The sequence below is a fragment of the Terrapene carolina genome, unplaced genomic scaffold, assembly GCF_002925995.2.
Source record: "Terrapene carolina triunguis isolate 2854851 unplaced genomic scaffold, T_m_triunguis-2.0 Scaffold210, whole genome shotgun sequence".
In the NCBI taxonomy this organism is placed as follows: domain Eukaryota; kingdom Metazoa; phylum Chordata; order Testudines; family Emydidae; genus Terrapene; species Terrapene triunguis.
In genome coordinates, this window is record NW_020664561.1 from 26,836,990 (window position 1) to 26,862,643 (window position 25,654).

A 25,654-nucleotide genomic window follows, 5' to 3' on the forward strand; every position below is an offset into this window, starting at 1 on the left:
ATAGCGTAGCTGAATTCGACGTATCTGATCCGACTTACCCTGCTGTGAGGACGTCGGCAAATCAACCGCCGCGGCTCCCCCGTCGACGGCGCTTACTCCTACCTGGGCTGGTGGAGTACGCGCGTCGATTCGGGGATCGATTATCGCGTCCCGACGAGACACGATAAATCGATCCCCGAGACATCGATTTTCTACCACCGATCCGGGCAGGTAGTGAAGACCAGCCCTTAGAAAATTAAAAACAGATTTAAGCTAAATTAAAATAAGCTACTCTTAAATCAAAATAAGACTTGGTCTACACTTAAAAGTTAGGTTGACATAGCCGTGTCAGTCAGAGATGTGAAAAACACAACACCCTGACCTACATAGCTATCCTGACCTAATCCCCAGTGTACCCAGTTGTATCGATGGAAATGTGCTTCTGTCGACATAGTTAACTTCGCTTAGGAGGATGGTCTTCATACGCCAACAGAAAAACACCTTCTGTCAGGTAGGCTGCATCTACACCTCTACCCCGATATAACGCGACCTGATATAACACGGGTTCACATATAGTGCGGTAACCCCGGGGCTCCGGCAGTGGGGCTCAGGCGGCGCTTTAAAGGGCCCGGGGCTCCAGCTGCTGGGGGGAGCCCCAGGCCCTATAAATCACCGCTGGAGCCCTGCTGCTGCTACCCCAGGGCTGCGGCAGCGAGGCTCGGCCGGCGATTTAAAGGGCCCGGGACTCCCCGCGGCCGGAGCCCTGGGCTCTTTAAATCACCGCTGGAGCCCTGCCACCGCTACCCCGATATAACGGGGTTTCATCTATGACACGGTAGGGATTTTTGGCTCCCGAGGACCGCGTTATATCGGGGTAGAGGTGTACTCTACAGTTTTATGCCAGCATAGCTACGCTGACATAGTTGCCTTAGGCCAGGTCTCCACTACACTCTTAGGCTACGTCCTCACTACGGACGGGGGGGGAGGGGGTCGATTTAAGATACGCAAATTCAGCTACGCAAATAGTGTAGCTGAATTCGCGTACCCCGCTGTGAGGACGGCGGCAAATTGACCTCCGCGGCTCCCCCGTCGACGGCGCTTACTCCTACCTGCGCTGGTGGAGTACAAGCGTCGATTCGGGGATCGATTGTCGCGTCCCGACGAGATGCGATAATTCAATCCCCGAGAGATTGATTTCTACCCGCTGATTTAGGCAGGTAGTGTAGACGTAGCCTTAGTTTGGTATAACTATGTTGCTCAGGGGTGTGAAAAATCCACACCCCAGAGCAACGTAGTTATACCAACCTTAACCCCCCCACGTAGACAGCGCTTTATTGACGGGAGAGCTACATAGCTGCTACCTCTCTCTGCCCTTAGAATATCGATATAGGGGATTGCACTGGCTCTTGCTGATTATTCTGTTACTTCACATATTGAAACTTCATCAGTTGCTACTAGAGGCAGCCAGTTTCATCTACTTGTCAGCTTTTGGCATTTTCAAATTTCCACATCACAGACTGCTCCCTATCGACATGCTTGTTATACTGTTATCTCTTATTGCTTAGAATATCTATTTGCTTGTATTGTGGGAGCAGACAAAAGGAAGTGGATAACAGGCTTGCCCACTATGTCAAATTTCTGCTCATCCCATCTTGAGTTGAACTTCTTCCATGCATTTTGATCTCTTTCCCCCAGCCCTGGCTATCTGGAATATATGGAATCCATGACTCCTTATTGCTGTGCTAAGCTAATCCATGACAATGAGTAATGCTATTTTTGTACAGGAGGTGCATAGTGTATAATGATTCAAATAAGTATCCAATATAAAGCTTTGAGAACAAATATTTGAATATAAATATTTTCTTTATAAATTAATTTCTTATATTGTACACTTTAAAAATGCTACAGACTAAGTAATTTTCCTGCTTCTGAATAATTTCTTTAGAGTGGATTTAGGTCTTTCATAGGTTTAGGACATTTGTAAATTGAAAAAGCTCATTGTGGCCATGCTTTCACAAGCTTCTTGTGGCACGGATACCTATTTAGATGTAAATGGTACACAGAATGGTACACAGAAAAGCTGCCAAGTTTTCCTCCTAGGCCTTGGCAAGGGAAACACTAGCTGGTGCTGTAAGCTCTGTTCTGCATGTGTGGAAAAGACATCTGATTTAAAAATAAATTCACAGTTAAGACGAGGGCTTTCCAAGTTTCCCAGGATATCCATTGGGAGTAACTTCTAATAAGAATATATGCTCCCTTGACGAATCCCTTTGAAAAAGCTCGTGTTGTGAGCAGAAACCTTAAATATCGCACAACATATTAAAATGCTGTATAGTACAGAAAATTGTTTTCTCATTCTAGAAACTGACTAGGAATGATATCAGTGTGTGATGCAAACCTATAAAATTATTTTCTATTTGCTGACTCTTCCAAAGAGAATTTTCATGGAAAAAAGTAGTTTTTAAATTTAACTGCCACATGATAGTATATATTATTGTATAAGTTTAAAACAATAGCCTGCTTTTGCAGCTTTTTGCTCTGATTTTATCAATGTATCCTAGTCCCTGTCCTGCTCATACAGCTTGTTTTCCTTATTGAATCTCTTTGACTAGAAGGGTATAATGGAATATGCTGTTTCCTTTGAGTAATGCACTGCCACTTGCCAGCAGGGGGATGGTTTGCATCATTTCTGCAGTATACACAGCCTGCAGATCACCAGGCTGATGTATTTCTATCTCCAGCTTATAAAATGCAGTGTGATTCCTTTGTACCTCAGGGAAACTATCATAAATTGCTTATCTTTTAGCTTGTAGTTTTGATCCCTTTTCTGTATAAGAAGCAAAGTGATTTAAAAACAAATTATATATGTTAAGGGCAGGATTAAATGCTTCAATATAATACATTTTAGAATAGTTATTTTAAAATTTGCTAACAGATGAAGTATAACATAAATATATGCAATGTACATATCTTCAGAAGACTTAATGCAATCCAGCAGTCTGCTTCCTCCCAATTTCATCTTCCACCAGTTGCAGAAGCAGCAAACAATTTCCTTGTACTTGTTGAACTTCACTCCTTGGGCTTAGTAACAATCATTAATACAGTAAATTAGGATTTCTAACATGCTTACACCTTTCTTTGTGAAAGGGCAGAAGGTTGGGCAGAAGTTTCAGTACATTTCCTGGCCTCAATGTGTATGGCCTAGCTGTTGCAACTAGTCAAGTGAATAAGACTGCACAGCAGGTAGTGATATTATCTTATAAAAAATCAGTTAATCTCTGATATTGTTGCCATAAGTAACAAAAAGAAGCAAACTGCCAGCAGAAAGTGCATTTTAGGGGAAAGCAGTGGCACAAATCACAGTTGAGCCTCCAGGATGGACATGGAGTTTCTAGTGCAGCCCTTGAAAGGAAGCAAGGTACTCTACTCTGACTTCCTGTGTTCTGTTGTGATTAAATATATCCACCTTTCCAAACCATCTTGTTATGGTCTGAGGCTTCACAGTTAAACAGGAGATTCAGGGAATATTGCTTCAGTGTCCTACAAAGGCTACCCCCCTTTAAAGCTAGGACATATACTTTAAAAATATAGCATGCCTATAGGATGTTGCCAGGTCTGATCAACAAGATTCCAGTCAGTAAGGCTATATCCACACTTAAAATGCAGCAGCAGAACAGCTGCTGTGCTGAAGCTGCGCCACTGTAGCACTTCCATGTAGACACTCACTACAGCAGTTGTCCCCATGGCGCCCGCTGGGGCATTTATGTGCGCCCGCCTAGTGCCCAGCAGGGAAGAGAAGCCACGGTCCCACGCATGACGGGGACAGAGAACTCAGGCTGAGGGTGCGGTGTTCTCTATTCCCGGCAGGCGCGGGGCCCGCCTAGTGCCCAGCAGGGGAGAGAAGCTGCAGCCCTGTGCGTGCCAGGGACAGAGAGCCGCAGGCTGTGGGCGCCGGTGTTCTTGGTCCCTGTCAGGTGTGGGGCCGCGGCTTAAGCCGGAGAGAAGCCGCAGCCCCGCGCCTGCCAGGGACAGAGAACTCCGGTGCTGCAGGCTGCGGGCGCCGGTGTTCTCAGTCCCAGGCAGGCGCGGGGCCCGCCTAGTGCCCAGCAGGGGAGAGAAGCCGGGGCCCCGCGCCTGCTGGGGACAGAGTATTCCGGGGCTGCGGGCGCCGGTGTTCTCTGTCTTCGCGGCTTCTCTCCAGCTTCTCTCTGGATTCATATATTATGTAATATTAAATATGATGTTTTTAGTATTATTTAATGTACAAATACAAAATAAGCCTTGAAAAATTGTTGGCGCCCGCCACACTCTTCTGAAAACATGAATGTGCTACTGGCCACAAAAAGGTTGGGGACCACTGCACTACAGCGACGGGAGGGGTTATTCTGTTGCTGTAGTTAATCCACCTCCCCAAGAGGCAGTAGCAAGGTTGATGCAAGAATTCTTGCATGATCTAGCACTATCTACACCAGAGGTTAGATTATCTTCACTATGTTGCTCAGGTGTGTGGATTTTGCATACTCCTGAGCAATGTAGCTGGCTTGACCTAACTTTTTAGTGTAGATCCGGCCTAAATCTGGAGAAGAACTAAGTAGAATAGCCTTGTGCTTAATTTACATTTTGGACGCCAGAACAGTTCTCCCTCGTGTCTGACTTTTTCTGCGATACCCCATGAAGCCTGAGGACTCAGAAGTGTGTCATGTTCAGTCATTGAAGGTATGTCTACACTGCAGTGTGAGCCTATGCTTGAACCTGGGCTCAAGCCTAACTCCCCTTATGTCTACACTGCAATTGTGTTAATCCAGGGTCCCAGGGCCCTGCGAGGATCCAAGCTCGAGTTAATCCAAGAGTCAGGATCCAAGCCCTATTGCTTTGCAGAAGAAATGCAGGCCCGCTTGCCTGAGGTCCCAGGAGTCACCTGGAAGTATTCCACAATTCCCGGGGACAACGTCCTTAGTTCTCGCTATCTCAACAATCTTCAGTCCACTCTAATGAAAACAGAAGCCATTCCCCCTCCTCTTGACAAATGGCAGCAGCTCAGGTCAGCGTTAACCCATTCTCTTCTGATCAAAGATCTGCAAGCACACTATCAGACAGCCTCCTGGATTTGCAACGGAGAGCAAATTGATCAAGCCTTTTGCAAAGCGAGCTGCTTCCTGGCAAGGTACAGGACAGGCAGTAAAGTTTTCCCACAGTGCACCACGGTTTTAGGCTAGAGTGGCCACATTTCGGGGTTGGGTGGAGGAGCGCTAGGGATTCTGGGAGAAAATTAGTTTGGCTTGGGTCTGCTCATTGCAGTGTGGACACTAGAGCCCTAAGTTCAAGCGAGGATTAGAAAAGTCTTAACATAGGGTTAAAATACAATGTAGATGCTCAGGTCCAGGGTTCTCTAACATAGGTCAGCTGACTAAAGTCCTACTAACCCTGGGCTTACACTGCAGTGTAGACATATCCTGAGAGTTAAATGATTTCAGAGATTTCCACCACCCATTTCTAACACATGCCAGACTTACAGTCTGCCCAAACAGTTCTCAGATAATTCACTGCTGACCTAAGGGGCATCAGAGTCACCGTCCTCAAGTTCCTGTCCCAGAAGACTTCAGTTCCTCTAGCTGGTTGGCTGAGAACAATAGAAAATGGTCTCTGATTTAAAATAAATAAAGGAGCACAGGGAGTAGATTATGCCCTATTTCTCTTGAAGCATGTCAGGTCAAAACTGTGTATTTTGGGTTACATTAATGTGCTCATTGCATCCTCCAGTTACACAAAGACAAGGTAGTTCATGAATATGTGTGAAATAAGAATTCTGAGTTTGACTTAACCAAGAAGGTAATGACCGTTTCTGTCTCTGATATCAACAATCATAGAAACGAAGTGAAACAAATAGTAGGCTTCAGTCATTAATCATCCAAAGTGTTTTATGGTATGTACACATTGTACTGCCTTTCAAGTGATTCAACAGATAGTTATTTGTTTAGCTTACTTACAGTATAAAAGGCACGTTGGCTTCTAAAGACACCATTTCCAGATGGATTAATTATGAAGTAGTTGGAGCATATGAAGCCAAGAAAAAAGACACCCTTTTCCCTCCCCCATTCCAAAAGATTATAACAGCACACTCACTAAGGTAATGGCTAGTGATGTTGCAGAAGATATCTGAATATGTTCCATGGATGTTTGAGGCACTACACAGTGGATTAGTAGGTATTGGCTTATTTACTTTGAGACCCAAAGATAGTAGGTAAAATCTGATGAAATGATGAGGAATAAAAAATAATCAGATAGTGGAATAAGTATGACAGAAATTTCTTTTCTAAAAATTCCTATCCTAGTCAGGATCAACCCTTCCATCAAACAAGAAACAAGCAAGAATAGAAGTTTGGGTCTCTTTTATTCTTAGGAAAGTTTGGTTGTGTCAGGTTGCCCTTTTTTCCCTTTGCCCTTTCTCTTCCCCCCACCTCCTACAAGCTGTTTTCTCCTGTGATGGTTTTCTCATATTTTTCTTTACACGTATCTGGGAAATCACTTTGATCTGGAAAAGAGGCAAAAAGGGGGAGCTCTCATTATGTCTTCTCACAGACACATGTTCCACCTGGTGGAAGAATGAGTCCATGCAGGTGTGAAAATTTGCAGAAAACCTTTACAGGTAAAGCTTAAACTGTCACAGAAAAATCTCTTTACTTGCCATGTATTGTTGTCAACTTGAGTTTAAGGCATCCTAGAATTTGCACTTCCTAGCCTAATCAACACTAAGAGTGTATCAGAGGAGACATGTTTGATCTCTTATGAAAGATCACATGTTCCATCTGGCAGGTGAGACATGTTAAAGGTATTGCTCCAACCATATTTGCGGTTTTTATTGCTGTCATTCTTTACCTAATTGCTGGGAAGTTTACAGCTGGCATTGAAATCACTTACAGAATGGATGGAAAGCTTTTCAGGCTTAGCAGGCTGAAAGCCAAGAGTAAGATTTCCACAACATCTATTGTGGAACTTCAGTATGCTGATGACAACACAATCTTTGCCCACTCTGAGAAAGATCTTCAAACTATCTTGAATGTGTTTGCCGATGCCTACGCATGTCTTGGTCTCACTCTTAATATCAAGAAGCCTAAAGTGCTCTATCAGCCCTCTCCAAATGAGGTATTACGTGCCCCATCTATCAAAATCAATAGAGTGGCACTGGAGAATGTCGATCATTTCCTCTACCTTGGAAGTCATCTTTCATCCAAGGCAGATATTGATGCAGAAATTCAACATCGCCTGAGCTGTGCCAGTGTAGCTTTTTCTCATTTATGGCACAGGGTCTTTGAAGTTCACGACATTCGAACAGACACCAAGCTTCTTGTTTATCAAGCCGTTATTCTCCCAACACTGTTGTATTGGTCTGAAACTTGGACAGCCTATAGACACCACTTGAAAGTCCTTGAGAGGCACCATCAACGTTGCCTTTGTAAGATTCTGAAGATCAAATGGGAAGACAGGTGCACCAATATTAGCGTTCTGGAAGAGGCAAAGACCACCAGTATCGAGGCAATGATCATCCATCAGCAATTCCGCTGGACTGGTCACGTCCGGATGCCAGACCATCGCCTCCCAAAACAGGTCCTGTTCTCTCAGCTGAAAGAAGGGTACCGTAATGTGGGTGGACAACGGAAGCGTTATAAGGACTTGCTGAAGGACAACCTAAAAAATGTAATATTGACATTAATACCTCGGAGACACTTGCCCAGGATCGCTTAAAATGGAGTGAAGTCCTACATGATGGTCCCCTGCATTTTGAACTTGCTTGCCAACAAGCCGAAGAGGACAAGAGGCGCAGGAGGAAGGAGAGACTGTTCTCCAGTCATGGTCAACAGCTTCCTGCTGAGCCTGAAGACATCTGCCCTCATTGTAATAGAACTTGTGGTTCAAGGATTGGCCTTATTAGCCACCTGAGGACCCATAACTCCCATGGAAGATGAACATACTCGGTAATGAGTGATCGCCCATCATTGCTAAAAGAATCATATATGTACATAGTATGAGTGGAAAAGACATTTTGGGTCAGCTAGTCTCGTTTTTGGCATTATATGTAGCTATTTCCCTTACTACTATTGTTCCTTCTAGTAGTGTTTTAGGGCTTGTCTACACTTAAAGCACTGCAGTGATGCAGCTGCACCGCTGTAGCGTTTCAGTGAAGACACTACCCATACCAACAGGAGGGCTTCTCCTGTCAGCGCCAGTAATCCACCTCCCCGAGAGGCAGTAGCTAGGGCGATGGGAGAATTCACTTGTCTACGTAGCGCTGTCTACACTAGGGATTAGGTCAGTTTAACTGGGTCGTTCAGGAGTGTGGATTTTTCACACCCTTGAGCAATGTAGTTATACCAACCTAATTTCCTAGTGTAGACCAGGCCTTAGAGAATATTTTTCTTAAGTCAGGAATCTTAAATGTATCTGACCTGCTTGACTTGTTCAGATCCAACAGAATGGAAGCTTTATGTTGTGAAGTCAAACTTCTGTATGTGAACAGATTTAACATTGTTTTTGTCTGAAACAGTTATGAAAGGTCTGAACTCCCCACAGTCATCTAAACAGGGTGTTAAGTCTGAAATCTAATATGGACCAGATCTTCAAATAATTTAGCTGTGAAGTCGCACACATGAAATGGATGCCTTATTTCTGTATGTAATTACTAAATTAAGCATGCAAAGTCTGTAATTGCGTGTACAAAAGGCCAGATAAGCGAAGGGCAGAAATAGCGGTGGTGGAATCAGTTTTTCCCACTAAGCAATGTTAAATGCAACAGTAACAGTATCTAAGGGCTCATTTGTATTTGAATACAGTTTTGAACAACAGTTTGCTGACATAATGCTGACTGATTTGCTAACTAGTAAAAAAACATGTTCAGCATCATGTCATCTAACTCAGGTCTTGTCCATACAGAGACGTAGTATGTGGCACATGAATGTAAATCTATCGTGCACTAGCTTGCTGCATGCTAAATCGCCGTGAGGACCCTGCTGTGACATACTGTGCAGCAAGCTAGTGCCTTGTAGAGTCATGCTCTGGTTTGCCATGCGCTAAGTCTCCATGTGGACATGCCCGCAGTGGCTCAAAATCATGTTCATACTTTAAAAGTTTGCAGTATAGGTGAATCCTAATGGTTGTGTTGCTACATAAGGGCCACGTTTTATCCACAGTCTTAGTACAACTCTCCTTCTGATGTCAGTGGGAGAACTACTGTTGATCTAGGTGATATATTGGGCCTAACATTGTAGTCCAAGCCCACAGTCCATAATTTAAAAATGTAATTTGGCCTTCTCCACAGAATGTTTGAAACACCTCAACTCTCTCCCCTTTCACTCTGTCTTCTGATCTCTCTGTTGTATACTTATATTAACTATCGACTCAAATTTGAGGCAGCTCGTTAATATTTATTTTTACATGAATAGCTTTTGAAAGACTGATTATGTTTGCATCCGGCTACTTCCCCTCCGGAACACAAGTTGATTGAAGTTTGGTTATAAAAGAATTGTGGATTTTTTAATTATGTTATGCTATTAATTAAGCTTTAATTTTTAAATCTGCAATTCCAAAATTAATAAATATTAAGACAGCCAAAATTCTCTATAAACATTAAGATTAACTATTTCTGGACGATCTGTGAAATTTTCTGACATGTAATGCCTTAAGTATATGGATTCTTTAAAATTAATCTTAATCCTAAAACTGTGTGTGGGGAAATAAAGAGATTCTAAAGGAAACTTAAAAGATCATTTATGTAAATTTTGCTGAACCATAAAAACCACCCTTACATTGTTTGCCTTTTATACAGAAACAAGAAATGCAATTAGTAAATTTTTGTATAGAAACTTGGATTCATTTACTCTGACAACTATATCTGAACAGTAGGATTATTTCATTGTACTCCATTAAAAGTTATGAGTAAACTAATTTTTCTATCATCAAGTTAATTAATAGCTTTTAGGTAGGCATGAAATGTCAAGAAGGGGAAAGACATAACTAAGGTCAGAATCGTTTAGAAAATGAGAGAGTAGAGCTATAAACCCGAATGTTTACAGCTGCAAGTCTGCCATCTAGTGTTGAGTAATTTTTAAACCAGTCTAAAATGTGTTCAGAGCACAGTTATGAATTATCATTAACATGATGTCATGCTTCTGCACTAACTGTAGATTAGTATGCAGATGATATATCAAAAAGCAGCCAAAAGCTTGGTTGGGGGAGTAATGCTCCCAGAAGTGACGCAAGAGCATGACTGACAACCTCAGGGCAGACTGTTAGAAACCAGGGTACAAATCCCTAATTGGTTGTGAGTTCTAAACTTAGATTTTGTCCACCAACTGCACCAAATGCAAACTCCTCAGGCACTATAACAGCCTTCACACAGAGTCAAAGACAGCCTCCTTGGGTACTCGGGTGTGTCTTGCCACCCACGTGAGCTTATCTCTTTGATAGATGGCCCCTTACACCAAGAATCACACCAGTATTCATGTTATTCCTGATCCCAAAGGGCCAGTCACTTACCCCAGGTCAATTGCACTTTAGGTCTCACACCAAAGCCACTGCTTGTAGCCAATCCTATAGTAAACTATATGAAGACTTATTAATAGAGAGTTATTTACAAGGTTAAAGCAAGCAGACAGACAAACAAATGAGTTAGGCCATGTCTACGCTACTAAATTATGTTGACCTAACTTACATTGGCATACAGCCACCACAGTTATTAAAGTGCTTGTGTGTGTGCACATCTGGCTCCTTGTGTCGGTGGTGCGCGTTCTCACCAGGAGCGCTTGTATCGATTCGTATTGTCAGTGTGGAGGATTGGGGAATTGTTCCTGGAGGCTAGTAACAGTCGATGTAAGCAATGCAGTGTCCACTAGGGTTGCCAGCTGTCTAATCGCAGAAACCCAAACATCCTTGTCCTGCCCCTTCCCTGAGGCCCTGCCCCTTCCCTGAGGACCTGCTCCCTCCATCCCCACTCCCTCTGTCGCTCACTCTCTCCCACCCTCACTCACTCGCTCATTTTCACAGGGCTGTGGTGGGGGGTGGGAGTGTGGGCTGGGAGGTGGGGCTGAGGGGTTCCGAGTGAGGGAAGGGGCTCTGGGCTGAGCCTGGAGCTGGGGTTGGGGTGCAGGAGGGGGTGTGGGCTCTGGGAGGGAGTTTGGGTGTGGGAGGAGACTGGGGCAGGGGGTTGGGATGTGGGAGGGGGTGAGGGGTGCAGGCTCTGTGCGCTGCCCCTGCCTGCAGGCACCACCCACGCAGCTTTCATTGGCCGTGGTTCCCGGCCAGTGGGAGCTGCGAAGTCGGCACACGGGGCAGGGGCAGGGGCAGCGCGCAGAGACCCCCTGGCTGCCCCTGCACCTAGGAGCTGGACATGCTGGTTGCTTCTGGGAACTGCGCAGAGCCAGGGCAGGTAGGGAGCCTGCTTTTAGCGGCCTATTAAAATCTCCCGTATTGGTTTCAGGAGCTACCAGGAGATCGATGCCAATCTGGGAAGGTTGGCAACCCTAGTGTCCACACTGACACTCTGTCGACCTAATTATGTCGACTGTGACTCTATGCTGCTCAAGGAGATGGTGTTACTAAATCAGCATAGAGAGGCACTTACGTTGGTGGGAGCCAAATTTAAGTGAAGACGCTTCCACAGTTCGGTCATCTAACCATAATAGTGTAGACCAGGTTTTAGTCTTGGGTTTCAAAAGGTAATATAGGCTTCTATAAATCAGCAAACTCTATTTGGCCTTTAGGGTTAACATAGGCTTAGCAGCTGAGGATATCTTGCTTCTGCCTAAGAAAACCTTGGCCCCCTCCTCCACCTCCCTTCCCCCCCGAGAGTCTAAGCAACATAGAGATACCTATGTTTTGGTTGAGGTTTTTATCCCCCTCCTGCCATGTGATCTGAGCTGCAAACTCAGCTGATGGGAGGAATCCATTTGCATGACTCATCTTCATGGAGAAGAGAGCAGAACAACACTAAGAGTCTTGAGTCCTTTTGTTGATGATTCCTCAATGCAGATGTCTGGATTTCCCAGTTGTAAGATTCACCCATAGCTAAGGCCCTACCAAATTCACGGCCATGAAAAATACATCATGGACCGTGAAATCTGGTCTCCCCCTGTGAAATCTGGCCTTTTGTGTGCTTTTACCCTATACTATACAGATTTCACAGGGGAGACTAGTATTTCTCAAATTGGGGATCCTGACCCAAAAGGGAATTGCGGAGGTGGGATCACAAGGTTATTTTAGGGGGGCCGCGGTATTGCCCTTACTTCTGCACTGCCTTCAGATCTGGGCAGCTGGAGAGCAGCAGCTGGTGGCCGGGAACCCAGCTCTGAAGGCGGCACCCCACCAGCAGCAGCACAGAAGTAAGGGTGGCAATACCATCGCATGCCATTCTCGCTTCTGCTGGCGGTGGCTCTGTGTTTAGAACTGGGCTGCTGGCCAGCAGCTGCTGCTCTGCAGCTGCCCAGCTCTGAAGGCAGTGCCGCCGCCAGCAGCAGTGCAGAAGTAAGGGTAGCAGTACTGCAACCCCCCCAACAATAACCTTGTGACCTCTCCTCCCCCACACACGACTCCTTTTTGGGTCAGGACCCCTACAATTACAACACTGAAATTTCACATTTAAATAGCTGAAATAATGAAATTTATTATTTTTACAATCCTATGACCATGAAATTGACCAAAATGGATCATGAATTTGGTAGGGCCCTACCCCAAGACTGCCTGGTATAGATGGGTCTCCTCTTTCAGGAGGGGTGTAACAATTTCTGTAGAAGAGCAGCTCTTCATGCTAATTAATGGCCCTCTTCTGTATTGGACATTACAGTCACAGAGGGTCACAATACAACCACTCAAATATAACGTTACACTATGGAACACCAATATTACAAGTAATATTACTGCATGAAGCAACTCACAAGCATTCAATAGAGACTAAACACTTTCTTATAATTCTAATACTTATTTTATCAATATTAACCCACAAGTGAGCCAGACAGAGTCCTGCTATGTATCTGTCACTGTCCAGCTAAGACATGTGGACCCTGGCATGATCTGGTGCCTGTTCTGCCAGTGTCACTGGGATAATCAAGGCAAAATGTTCAAAGGGATAACTCCTGTCCTCTAAGCTTGGATAGAAGCGTTTGGTACAGAAGTAGAGCTCGATGAATAACTGATTATCAGTTCAGCCAGCAAACTGAAAAATTAGAAAAAATATTCAGTTAGATTCTGAAAATGTTCAGAATTTGTCAGGAAGTCAGAGAAGTGTTTTCAGTCATATGACTGTGTGTGCATGTGTCTGCCCCTTATAACTTGTAGGCAGTGGTTAGAGCACTTGCTTGGAATGTGGGAGATCCGGGTTTGGCTCTCCTCTGGAGAAGGGACTTGAAAACTTTTCTCTGCCTGAATTAGAGAAGGGATTTTAATCCATGTATCCTACCTCCAGGTGAGTGCCTTAATCACCAGCTGAAGTCATTCTCTCTCTCTCTGGCTCAATTTATACAAAGTATGTATTTATACAAAGTAGAACAGATTTAACAGGAGAGACTGAAAGACTAGCCTATAACCAGGTGATTAGGATGCTGACCTGGCCCGGGGGATATCTGAGCCCTGGTCTACACTACGAGTTTAGGTCGAATTTAGCAGTGTTACATCGATTTAACCCTGCACCCGTCCACACAACGAAGCCATTTTTTTCTACTTAAAGGGCTCTTAAAATCGATTTCTGTACTCCTCCCCCGACGAGGGGATTAGCGCTGAAATCGACCTTGCCGGGTTGAATTTGGGGTAGTGTGGTCACAATTCGACGGTATTGGCCTCCGGGAGCTATCCCAGAGTGCTCCATTGTGACCGCTCTGGACAGCGCTCTAAACTCAGATGCACTGGCCAGGTAGACAGGAAAAGGCCTGCGAACTTTTGAATCTCATTTCCTGTTTGGCCAGCGTGGCAATCTGCAGGTGAGTGCAGATCTCATCAGCAAAGGTGACCATGATGGAGTCCCAGAATCGCAAAAGAGCTCCAGCATGGACTGAACGGGAGGTACGGGATCTGATCGCTGTATGAGGAGACGAATCCGTGCTACCAGAACTCCATTCCAAAAGACGAAATGCCCAAACATTTGAAAAAATCTCCAAGGCCATGAAGGACAGAGGCTATAACAGGGAGCTGCAGCAGTGCCGCGTGAAACTTAAGGAGCTGAGGCAAGCCTACCAAAAAAACAGAGAGGCAAACGGCCGCTCCGGCTCAGAGCCCCAGACATGCCGCTTCTATGATGAGCTGCATTGCCATTCTAGGAGGTGCAGCCACCACTACCCCAACCCTGTGCTTTGACTCCGTCGAATGGAGTAGCACGCAACAGGGATGCGGGTTTTGAGGACGAGGAAGATGATGAGGAGGAGGTTGAAGATAGCTCACAGCAAGCAAGCGGAGAAACCGTTTTCCCCGACAGCCAGGAACTGTTTCTCACCCTGGACCTGGAGCCAGTACCCCCCGAACCCACCCTAAGGCTGCCTCCTGGATCCGCCAGGCGGAGAAGGGACCTCTGGTGAGTGTACCTTTGTAAATATTATACATGGTTTAAAAGCAAGCATGTTTAATGATTAATTTGCCCTGGCGTTCGCGGCCAGTACAGCTACTGGAAAAGTCTATTAACGTGTCTGGGGATGGAGTGGAAATCCTCCAAGGACATCTCCATAAAGCTCTCCTGGATGTACTCCCAAAGCCTTTGCAAAAGGTTTCTGGGGAGGGCAGCCTTATTCCGTCCTCCATGGTAGGACACTTTACCACGCCAGGCCAGTAGCACGTAGTCTTGAATCATTGCATAACACAGCGTATGGTCCCGGTGTTTGCTGGCATTCAAACAACATCCGTTCTTTATCTCTCTGTGTTATCCTCAGGAGAGTGATATCATTCATGGTCACCTGGTTGAAATAGGTTGATTTTATTAAGGGGACATTCAGAGGTGCCCGTTCCTGCTGGGCTGTTTGCCTGTGGCTGAACAGAAATGTTCCCCACTGTTAGCCACGCGGTGGGGGGAGGGGTGAAGCGATCATCCCAGAGAATTGGGGGGGCAGGGGGGGTTAGTTGGGTTTGTGCTGCACGTTAACCCGAAAACCGCAGCCCCTCCTTTTAAATTGCCAACCCATTTTAAATGGCCAACCCAATGGCTGCTTGGTATGGGAAATGAGTGCGCTGCTGTTTGAAACCATTCCCACATGTTATGAAGGTTAAAGAAGCCAAAAGATTGTGTCTTACCATGGCTGCCTGCAAGCCGAATTCTGTTGCCCGGCCCTGCATGAGTGATCTCTCACACCAAACCAACATACCCTCAATAAGAGGCAAAATGCGACCTCGTACCGAAAGCACAAGTGCTATGTAATGTTAACAGCAAGGTTTACCGTGAAACAGTCTACCCATTGTTCTCTAAAATGTGTCTTTTTAACTACCACTCTCCCTTTTTTTTCCTCCACCAGCTGCAAATGTTTCAACGCTCACACTATCTTCTCCTTCCCAGAGGCTAGCGAAGATTAGAAGGCGAAAAAAACGCACTCGCGATGAAATGTTCTCTGAGCTCATGCAGTCCTCCCACAGTGAAAGAGCACAGCAGAATGCGTGGAGGCGACAATGTCAGAGTCCAGGAAAGCACAATATGGACGCAAGGACAGGTGGCGGGCTGAAGATGATAGATGGCATCAGCTTGCTGACAGAAGGCAAGAGGCAATGGTGAGGCTACTGGAGGAACAAACTGATATGCTCCGACGTATGGTTGAGGTTCAGGAAAGGCAGAATGAGCACAGACCACCGCTACAGCCCCTGTGTAACCAACCACCCTCCTCCCCAAGTTCTATAGCCTCCTCACCCAGACGCCCAAGAACGCGGTGGGGGGGCCTCCGGGCTCCCAACCACTCCACCCCAGAGGACTGCCCAAGCAAAAGAAAGTTGGCATTCAATAAGTTTTAAAGTGCAGTGTGGCCTTGTCCTTCCCTCCTCCCCCACCCCACCCGGTGCTTCCCTCCTCCCCCACCCCTCCCGGACTACCTTGGCAGTTATCCACCTATTTGTGTGATGAATTAATAAAGAATGCATGAATGTGAATCAACAATGACTTTATTGCCTCTGCAAGCGGTGATTGAAGAGGGGGAGGGAAGGGTGGTTAGCTTACAGGGAAGTAGAGTGAACCAAGGGGGGGGGGGTCATCAAGGAGAAACAAACAGAACTTTCACACCGTAGCCTGGCCAGTCATGGTTTTCAAAGCTTCTCTGATTCGCACTGCGCCCTCCTGTACTCTGCTAACCGCCCTGGTGTCTGGCTGCGCGTAATCAGTGGCCAGGCAATTTGCCTCAACCTCCCACCCCGCCATAAACATCTCCCCCTTACTCTCACAGATATTGTGGAGCACACAGCAAGCAGTAATAACAATGGAAATATTGGTTTCTCTGAAGTCTATCCGAGTCAGTAAACTGCACCAGCGAGCTTTTAAACGTCCAAATGCACATTCTACCACCATTCTGCACTTGCTCAGCCTATAGTTGAACAGCTTCTGACTACTGTCCAGGCTGCCTGTGTACGGTTTCAGGAGCCATGGCATTAAGGGGTAGGCTGGGTCCCCAAGGATAACTATAGGCATGTCAACATCCCCAACAGTTATTTTCTGGTCTGGGAAGAAAGTCCCTTGCTGCAGCTTTTGAAACAGACCAGAGTCCTGAAGATGCGAGCATCATGTACCTTTCCCAGCCATCCCACACTGATGTTGGTGAAACGTCCCTTGTGATCCACCAGTGCTTGCAGCACCATTGTAAATTACCCCTTTCGGTTTATGTACTCGCTGCCTTGGTGCTCCGGTGCCAAGATAGGGATATGGGTTCCGTCTATCGCCCCACCACAGTTAGGGAATCCCATTGCAGCAAAGCCATCCACGATGACCTGCACATTTCCCAGAGTCACTACCCTTGATATCAGTAGCTCTTTGATTGCGTTGGCTACTTGGATCACAGCAGTCCCCACAGTAGATTTGCCCACTCCAAATTGATGTCCGACTGACCGGTAGCTGTCTGGCGTTGCAAGCTTCCACAGGGCTATCACCACTCGCTTCTCAACTGTGAGGGCTGTTCTCATCTTGGTATTCTTGCGCTTCAGGGCAGGGGAAAGCAAGTCACAAAGTTCCATGAAAGTGCCCTTACGCATGCGAAAGTTTCGCAGCCACTGGGAATCGTCCCGGACCTGCAACACTATGCGGTCCCACCACTCTGTGCTTGTTTCCCGGGCCCAGAATCGGCGTTCCATGGTATGAACCTGCCCCATTAACACCATCATGTCCACATTGTCGGGCCCTGTACTTTGAGAGAAGTCTCTGTCCATATCCTCATCACTCTCGTCACCATGCTGCCGTCGCCTCCTCGCCTGGTTCTGGTTCTGCATATACTTCAGGATAATGCGCGTGGTGTTTACAGTGCTCATAATTGCCACGGTGATCTGAGCGGGCTCCATGCTTGCTGTGCTATGGCGTCTGCGCTGAAAAAAGGCGCGAAACAATTGTCTGCCATTGCTCTGACGGAGGGAGGGGCGACTGACGACATGGCTTACAGGGAATTAAAATCAACAAAGGGGGTGGGTTTGCATCAAGGAGAAGCACACACAACTGTCACACAGAATGGCCCCCTCAAGGATTGAACTCAAAACCCTGGGTTTAGCAGGCCAATGCTCAAGCCACTGAGCTATCCCTCCCCCCACTATTTACAGAGGGAGGGAGGGGGAGCAAATGAATACAAAACAAATCTGGTCTCTTTCTTGTTTTGATTGTGACGACACGTATAGAAACCCTCCCGTTTTGCAACTGGGTGCGGTTTCCACCAGCAACTTGACCATCTGGGCTACTTGCTACCGCCTGGTCCATGGGTTGCGAATCAGGAGGGATGGGGTTTGTGGTCAAAAACACTCAAAATCTGCTTCCTCCTGGCTAATGTGACAAATTGACCTATTGGATGATTGAGGCGCAAATCGTAAGCAGAAGTAAGGGCAGAGAGAGGGCAGTGGCAACAGCGAAGGTTACTGGGCATGCTCAGTTTGGGTGAGCATGCTCAGTACACCCAAAGTAGGGAAACGGGAGCAGGGTTTGTTTGCGTCGCTACACCGGTGCAGTATGACTGCTAGCCGTTGTTGTCTCCTGGGTGCTCGCCAGAAGACGGTGCAGTACGATTGCTCGCCAGAAGATGGTGCAGTACGACTGCAGGCAGGACTGAATCTCCATGAGACAGAACTTAAAAAGAGAATGACCTGGAGTCACTTCCATTTGTGTCCAGGCACCCCTGACAGACCTCACCGAGGTCTGCCAGGAGCACCCATGTCTGCCCAGGCGCCCCGACCGACCTCACCGAGGTCGGCTAAAGGAGCACCCAGGAGACGACGACGATGGCTACCAGTCGTAATGCACCGTCTGCTGCCAAAAGGCAATGAGCTCCTGCTGTGTAGCAATGCAGTACCATGTCTGCCAGCACCCAGGAGACGTACAGTGACGGTGAGCTGAGCGGGCTCCATGCTTGCCGTGGTATGGCCTCTGCACAGGTAACCCAGGAAAAAAAGGCTCAAAATGATTGTCTGCCGTTGCTTTCACGGAGGGAGGGAGAGAGGGGGGGGCCTGACGACGTACCCAGAACCACCCGCGACAATGTTTTTGACCCATCAGGCATTGGGATCTCAACCCAGAATTCCAATGGGCGGCAGAGACTGCGGGAACTGTGGGATAGCTACCCACAGTGCAACGCTCCGGAAGTCAACACTAGCCTTGGTACTGTGCACGCACTCCGCCGGGTTAATGGTCTTAAGTGGGGGGACACACAATCGACTGCATAAAATCGATTTCTAAAAAATCGACATCTATACATTTGACCTAATTTCCTAGTGTAGACATACCCTGAGTCTCAAGTCTCTGATCCAATGAATATTTAAGTATTTATACCAAGTGGAACAGCTTCAACAGGAGAGATGGAGAGCAACCCACCCCATAATAGCCTGTAGCCTCTTGGTTAGGATATTCACCTAGGAGGAAGGAGACTGTTTAGTCTAAATCCCTGCTCCAGAGGGGGGATTCAAATGTGGGTCTCTCACATCCCAGGTAAGTGCCCTAACCACTGGGCTAAAGGTCTCACTGTCTCTAGCACACATTGCTGCTCTCCTGCAGCTGGCCCTGAAAAACTTTTTCCCATAAGACACTAATTGGGTCAAATTCACAAATAGTTTTGGGTTGATTGAAACTGCATTTTTCAGCAAATAAACCGATGGTTTGAAAAACTTCACCTAGCTGTATGCAGGAGTTCCATGTGGGCTGCAGGAAAGGAATGCTCCCTCTTTCCCCAAAGTGTGGAGCCAAGCCCAGCCACTCAATACCTGTTGCTGTAGTTCTGAAGCTGCAGTCATCCCTGCAGCCCCCCCACTCCCCAACACAATTCTGCCGTGACCTTAAGAGAGGCAGAGGGACTCCCATAGAACTGAGTTCCATGGCTTAACATCCTGGTGCAGCAGAACTGTACCATTTCTGCTGTACCACAAAGGGGTCCAGGATTTGCCCCCAAAGATAGCATTAGCATCCATTAAAAGGTGCAATGGTACCTACTAAGGCACATAATTGTGGACCTGCAACATCGAGTTTTTCAAAACAAGTCTTTTTATATTCATTTGGACTGTGAGAAATAGCTGCTGTGGTGTTTGTATGTTTTTTCCTAAGAATACAAATTAATTTTTATCTGAGTATAAATACTAGTGGATCAGTTACTGATACATTATTTAATAACTAGAGCTGACCCGAAAATGGAATTTCCACTGTAGGAAATTCCAATATTTTGAAATTTGATTTCCTCCTAAATTGGGAGGAAAAGTAGAATTTTTGCAGAATGGAAATTCTGAAAAAAAATTGATTTGGGAACATTGAAATGACCATATTGAACCATAATGATGTAATATAAAATATACATAAAATATTAAATATAAAAATCAAGATGACACAAAATGAGAAAATCAAAACAAAATACTCCATGTTTATTTCAAATCACTTTAAATTTTCAATAGAAAAATTTCAATCAAAATCACATGTTCACATGAAACGTTTTGATTTCAGTGAAACAGCATTTTCTGACAGAAAACTGTTCCATCAAAAAATTTTGGTCAGCTCTTTTAATAATGTTTGGTACTTAGATTGTTCTATAACTTCTTATGCTATGTCATCTATATTCATTTTCCCTATTTACGTCAATGAGAGCTGCTGGTTGCCCAGCACTTTTGAAAAACACCATATTTTATCAGCCAAGGATGAGGTAGAAAATATTTACAGACTTATAACGTTTGAGTTCGTCACAATATGTTCATACAATATTTCAGTATATAAAAATGAAAAGTACTTAACTTATAGGTCTCTTCCAAATGAGGGCAAAACTATCACTAGGAGAGTAACTGACATTTTAGTTTATAGTAAAAATGTGCATCTGCAAGGTAGAAGCTGGGGTTTTATCCCTGGTGTAGATATTATCCCAGTAAGAAAATCATATTTATTTTGAAACTCAGGTCTGATTTTTTCCTCTAATATGTGTTATAGTCCAAAAGATACCCTATACTAAACCAGAATTGCTGAATAGAACACTTTTCTTCAATGGAAAAGATTTCAGTATAATTTTTCCCTCATTTAATTATCATGCTGAATGGAAAGGCAGGGCTTTTTTCTAATAATATTTGTAGTTTGTATTCCATAACTATGACAACATCCGGATCAGCTGTTGGCCACTAAACCTTTTTATTCTGTGAGGTGTATGAACAGCTTTCAGTTTAAGCACATGTGATCAGCTCCCAAATCTGAGCATTGGGTTTTCCTACCCCGGGTTGTGAGCAGCCACTAGTTACTCTGTCCTTACTATTAATAGCTGCACTTACTTGTGTGTGTTGCTAGGACTTCTGGATATATCCAGTGGTCTTTAGTAAGGTGAGTCACTGTATAATTTATTTCTGATAAATAGTGGGATAACTTGTCTGTCCTTCTGCACTCATGGGGGGAATTGTGGGATGCTTCGGAGGACTGTCAACATTCAAGTGATTTAGCCTGCATCCTCATTGCAAAATGTGCAGGTTACTAGTTCGAGTGAAAGCAGCACTTGGGCTTTAGCCTATAGCCCCAGATAAGATGGCTAGTCTGGATTAAAATCACGCCCAAACTCAGGACAGAGGTTTTTATGTGTGGGTGGGAGCAAAGTTAGGGACAACACCCAAATAAGAGCCCAAGTTAGTTCTGCGGTAAAGATATATCCTGAAACAACTTTAAACAGTTTGAATGTACCATTAAGTTAACATGTCTTTCTCCATATGGTTTGAATGATGTGTCAACTTTCAACTGCAGCTATTAAACTGTATCTGGGAGAGTATGAGGATGCTGCTTATTTTTATGTTAATAAGCATCAGAAGTCATATTTTGTCCCAGGTGCTGGAAGATAAGGCAGCAGCTATAATTTCATATTTTCCTGATGTAGTTCTATACTAACAGACTACCTTCAGTTTTGTTAATATACTGTACAAAAAATGGACTGTTTATTAAGCTTGATTTGTCGTGAGGCTGTCTTAATACCTGGAACTGTCAGAGAAGGATCTCAAATATCAATATGTGCATTCTTCCATATGCCACACCAGATCACTCGTGATGTTCTCCTTCTCGTTCACTTTACCACAACCCAAGTTAAAGAAGCCATGGGGTCACCGCATGAGATTTTCACATTGATCCCCAAAACCATGAAGCCAAGGGTATTCAAAATTGAAAAATCAAGCTACCAGTCCTTTTAAATTCAACTGCCAGGTGGTGAGATAGGCTGTCCCATATGCTGTTAGATGCTTTTGTATTTGAATTGTTTTCTTTACAATATTCTCATGTCTAAGATATTCTCTTAGGCACTTTTGAAAATTTTACCCAGGATTTATAGACTAGACGTTACCTGTAAAGAAAATTTTGCTTTTGAACCTATCTTAACCTTTGGTTTACTTACATACAAACAGCCAGCCATGGTAAAAGTACTGTCTGTGGAATGTGGTAGTTCTACAAAAGACACGGTAGAAATAGTTACTCATAGTGTCTGATGCTACAATTATATTCCCCAAAGTACAATTTATTGTAGTGGAACTCGCACTGATCTGTAAAATGTTTCTGTCAAAGGCTTGGGAATCAGCAGACTAGGGTTATGTGCCTGACTCAAAAAGTTGGAGCGGTAGCAAAAATGAAAGGATAAAACTAGAATGAAAAGTGTTCTAGAGAATTGAGGATTTGAGGCCCAAAAAAGGGAGAACTTGGTGCTGTTAATAATAATAATAAAATACTCCTGCCACTGAACTCCCATTGACTCCAGTGGTGCTGGATTGAGCATTTGGGCACACAATTCCTTTTAGCTATAATAGTTAAAAATAATAATCCAGTGTTGTGTCTGAAAGTTATCAACCAAGAAAGCAGCGCTCCTCTTTATCTTCACTCTGCAGTAGGTATTAACCAAAAACCCCGCAAAAAAGTCCCAAACAAGAAATTAGGTACACTATCATGTGATATACCTATATGGTTGCAGGGTTGCAACCAGTGCGCTATGATGCTTCTCAGAAATTAATACCAAAAGAACATAAGAATAATCATCCTAAATTACAGATTCACATAGCACCCAAATACTAAGATGGCTTCACTTTCCCCCTACACTGACCTTTTGTGGTCTGTTTATATGATGACAGATATATATGTATGTATGATGGATGGATTAATTGATGGTGAAAAAAGAAAAGCAATGCATGAATTGACATTTGCTAAGTCTTTTTGCAAAGTATGCTCTATAAATTTATTTGTACAAACTATCTGAAAGTTGCCTGTAGATAAAACAATGTAAATGTTTACAAAAGAGAATTTTCAAAAAACGATTTTACTGATTTACACCCAAAGCATCCTTTTAAGCTCTGAAAACTCATTACATTTATGTGGTTTGTGTGTGAAGTGGCATTATGTTTATGGTAAAATGTTGAACTCATTAATAGATGTAGCACTTTTATTATTTCATACAGTGAGTGGTCCTGGTGCTTTTAAATTTCATTTGTAAAATTATAATTAACAATCCTACCACTCCAATTAAATGGAAAATATGGAAATTTTAACTATTTTAAAATTATTTTCTCTATAATCTTAGTTCTGGCATTTCATGACTTTTGAGTGCTTGACTTCACAACCTTAATTTCTTTTAACATAGAGCTGTGTCTGTGATTTCCTAGCTTTTTAACAAAGCAAACTGAAAACAGATTCCAGCAGGTGCCATCATGTTGACACCCAGGTGGGTCATCAGGTTGGAACCTTTAGATTCACTGCACAGAAATCTGCCACTAATAGAGTGACTAACAGCAATAGTAGGTTGTCATTATCTGTGTAGAGCAGCATTGGGGGAGGGTAAGATGAGATACTTTGCCAGTGTGTTTCATGATTTGCTGGTAGCAGAGGAATGGTCAGACTCAGAAATCATGGATTCCATTCCAGACTCTGGAGGAGACTCTTCTGCTTGTTTCCTCTCCCCTTGCCAAGCTTGACTGCCCTCCACCCGCAATTCCAACTCTTGAGCTTTTTGTCTAGCTATTCCCAGTTTCATTTCTCCTCTCTCCAGCTCTTTGTCCCCAGTCTCCTTGTCTGTCAGTCCTAGTTTGCCCCCATCCCAGCTCCTTGTCCAATCTGTTTCTCTTCGTCTGCCTGCCAGGTACATTCCCTGTCCGAACTGGCTCCCAGTCTCCCACCCTGGGCTCCTCATCCAATCTTCTTTCCCCCAGCTCTTTGTCCCAATCTCTTTGCCCAGTCAGTCTCAGTTGTCCCTCTCCCTTTCTGCTTCCTTCCTTTTGCCCCACTGGTTCCCAGCCTTTCCCACCAGCTACTCATCCAGTCTCAATCTCACCCACTCATCTCTGGCTCCCAGAACCTCCACCTCCATTTCCCTCCCGGGTTCCCAGTCTCCTCTGAGATCAGACTAGATTATGTAATGGTGACTTCTGGCCTTGAAATCTATGAATCTTCTGCCCCTCCATCTCCCAATCCCAGTCTCTCCACCACACCAGCCATGTGTCCTTCCTTGTCCCAATCTAACTCCCCCACTGCTCTCTCCAGGGTGGCTCTTGTCCCCTCCATATTCGATTCAGGCAATTTCCTCTTCTATGCTCCAGCAACGGGGGGCGTGGGGGAGGGGTGTCATTGAGAGCACAAAATTGACAAGCTCTCTGCTCAATGTTCCAGTGCCCAGTCCAAGCACATGCTTGCAGCAGGCCCAATCTGCAGTTGCAGGGAATATTCTGCTCATTCTTAAACTTCAGCATTCCCCAGTGTAGATGGAATCTTCAGAGTTTTTAGCTGCAACACTCTAGCAAGTCTCTAATCAGCATGTGCTAACAGTGATTTTTCAAAAAGCCTGTAACTTGGCCAAAATTGAGTGGAATTTCATGGAGAAACCAAAAGGCACATCCCTGACACAAAGACCACCACCTGCCAATTTTCAAATCCTTGCTTCAGGAACGAAGGCGCTAGAGAGGTCCAAATAAAAAGTCACCAGAATTTTTTAACATGGGCAAAACAAAATATTTTTCAATAGTCTCATTCTCAGAAATGGCTGAGAACTGTTTTGGCTGAAATTTTCCAGTAAAATTCAGCCTGAGGCAAACACACAGCATGGAAAAATTCAATCCAGACCGAGTCTGGTAAAGTTATAAGCAGAATCTTATAATGGGAAGTGTCAGGCAACCTTAATAATAGGTTGTGCTGCCAGCCTATGATACATATATACATATACACTGCTAATCTGACCATCTAAGTAGTTTAACAGATTTGGAAATGAAGACTGGACAAAATATGGATACCTCTTCTGAATGTTATATGATTATTTTATTTAGGATTAAGATTTGTATGGTTTTATCTTTACCTAAATTTCCTTGATTTCTTGTAGAGTAATTATTTGGTGTTCATGGCAGAACTTTTCTGGTGGTTTGAAGTGGTGAAGCCATCATTTGTACAGCCTCGTGTTGTCATTAATCCCCAAGGTAACAAAGTATTTGTTTTTGATTTCATGTTAACTAGTGCTGTACAAGCCCCATAGAGTTCAGGTTTCTATAGTGTAAACAGATTTAATCTACAATTCAATTCACAGAGCTTGGCTACAGACCAGCCCCTTAAAGAGCTGGAAAGTGACCATGTAAACAGGAAACCTTCCTTGTATGAAATTTGAATGCATTTCTCAGGAATCAACAAAGCTGAGAGGCAGATTCCTCTTCCTTCTCATACATCATCAACAGACATGTTGATTAAATTCTTTTCTAGACTAGGAAGATTTGCCTGGCTGTAACTACATTGGTATAATCTAGATAAGCCTTAAATTCCACTCACTTATATCTGTGAAAACCCTGTAAAGGCAGTGAGATTTTGTAGACATACCTGAGGGCAGAATTTGACCCATATAATATTTTATTGGTGAGAATGAGACACAAAAGTGAAAGAACTCAGGGCAGGATGGTGAACAGACCAAACAACTACAGGGAAGAATGACAAAACTGTGCACCTGCATAGCAAAAATCATTTCAGGCACAATCTTTCTTCAGCAATTTTTCAGATTGATAAATCTGCCTCTCAGGCAGACCTTTTAGAGGCTGTTGA

General features: G+C 44.5%; 1 protein-coding gene across 3 annotated transcripts in view; it reads left to right on the forward strand.

Moving 5' to 3' along the window:
- The window catches only part of LOC112115849 (calmodulin-regulated spectrin-associated protein 2), a 181,725-nt gene that overhangs the window by 130,691 nt on the left and 25,380 nt on the right, over positions 1 to 25,654 (forward strand). For all 3 annotated transcript variants that reach the window (XM_029912358.1, XM_026655509.1, XM_029912357.1), the window contains one exon: positions 24,951 to 25,044. In XM_029912358.1, the coding sequence (XP_029768218.1) occupies positions 24,951 to 25,044 (94 nt within the window). The remainder of the gene's footprint in view (positions 1 to 24,950; positions 25,045 to 25,654) is intronic.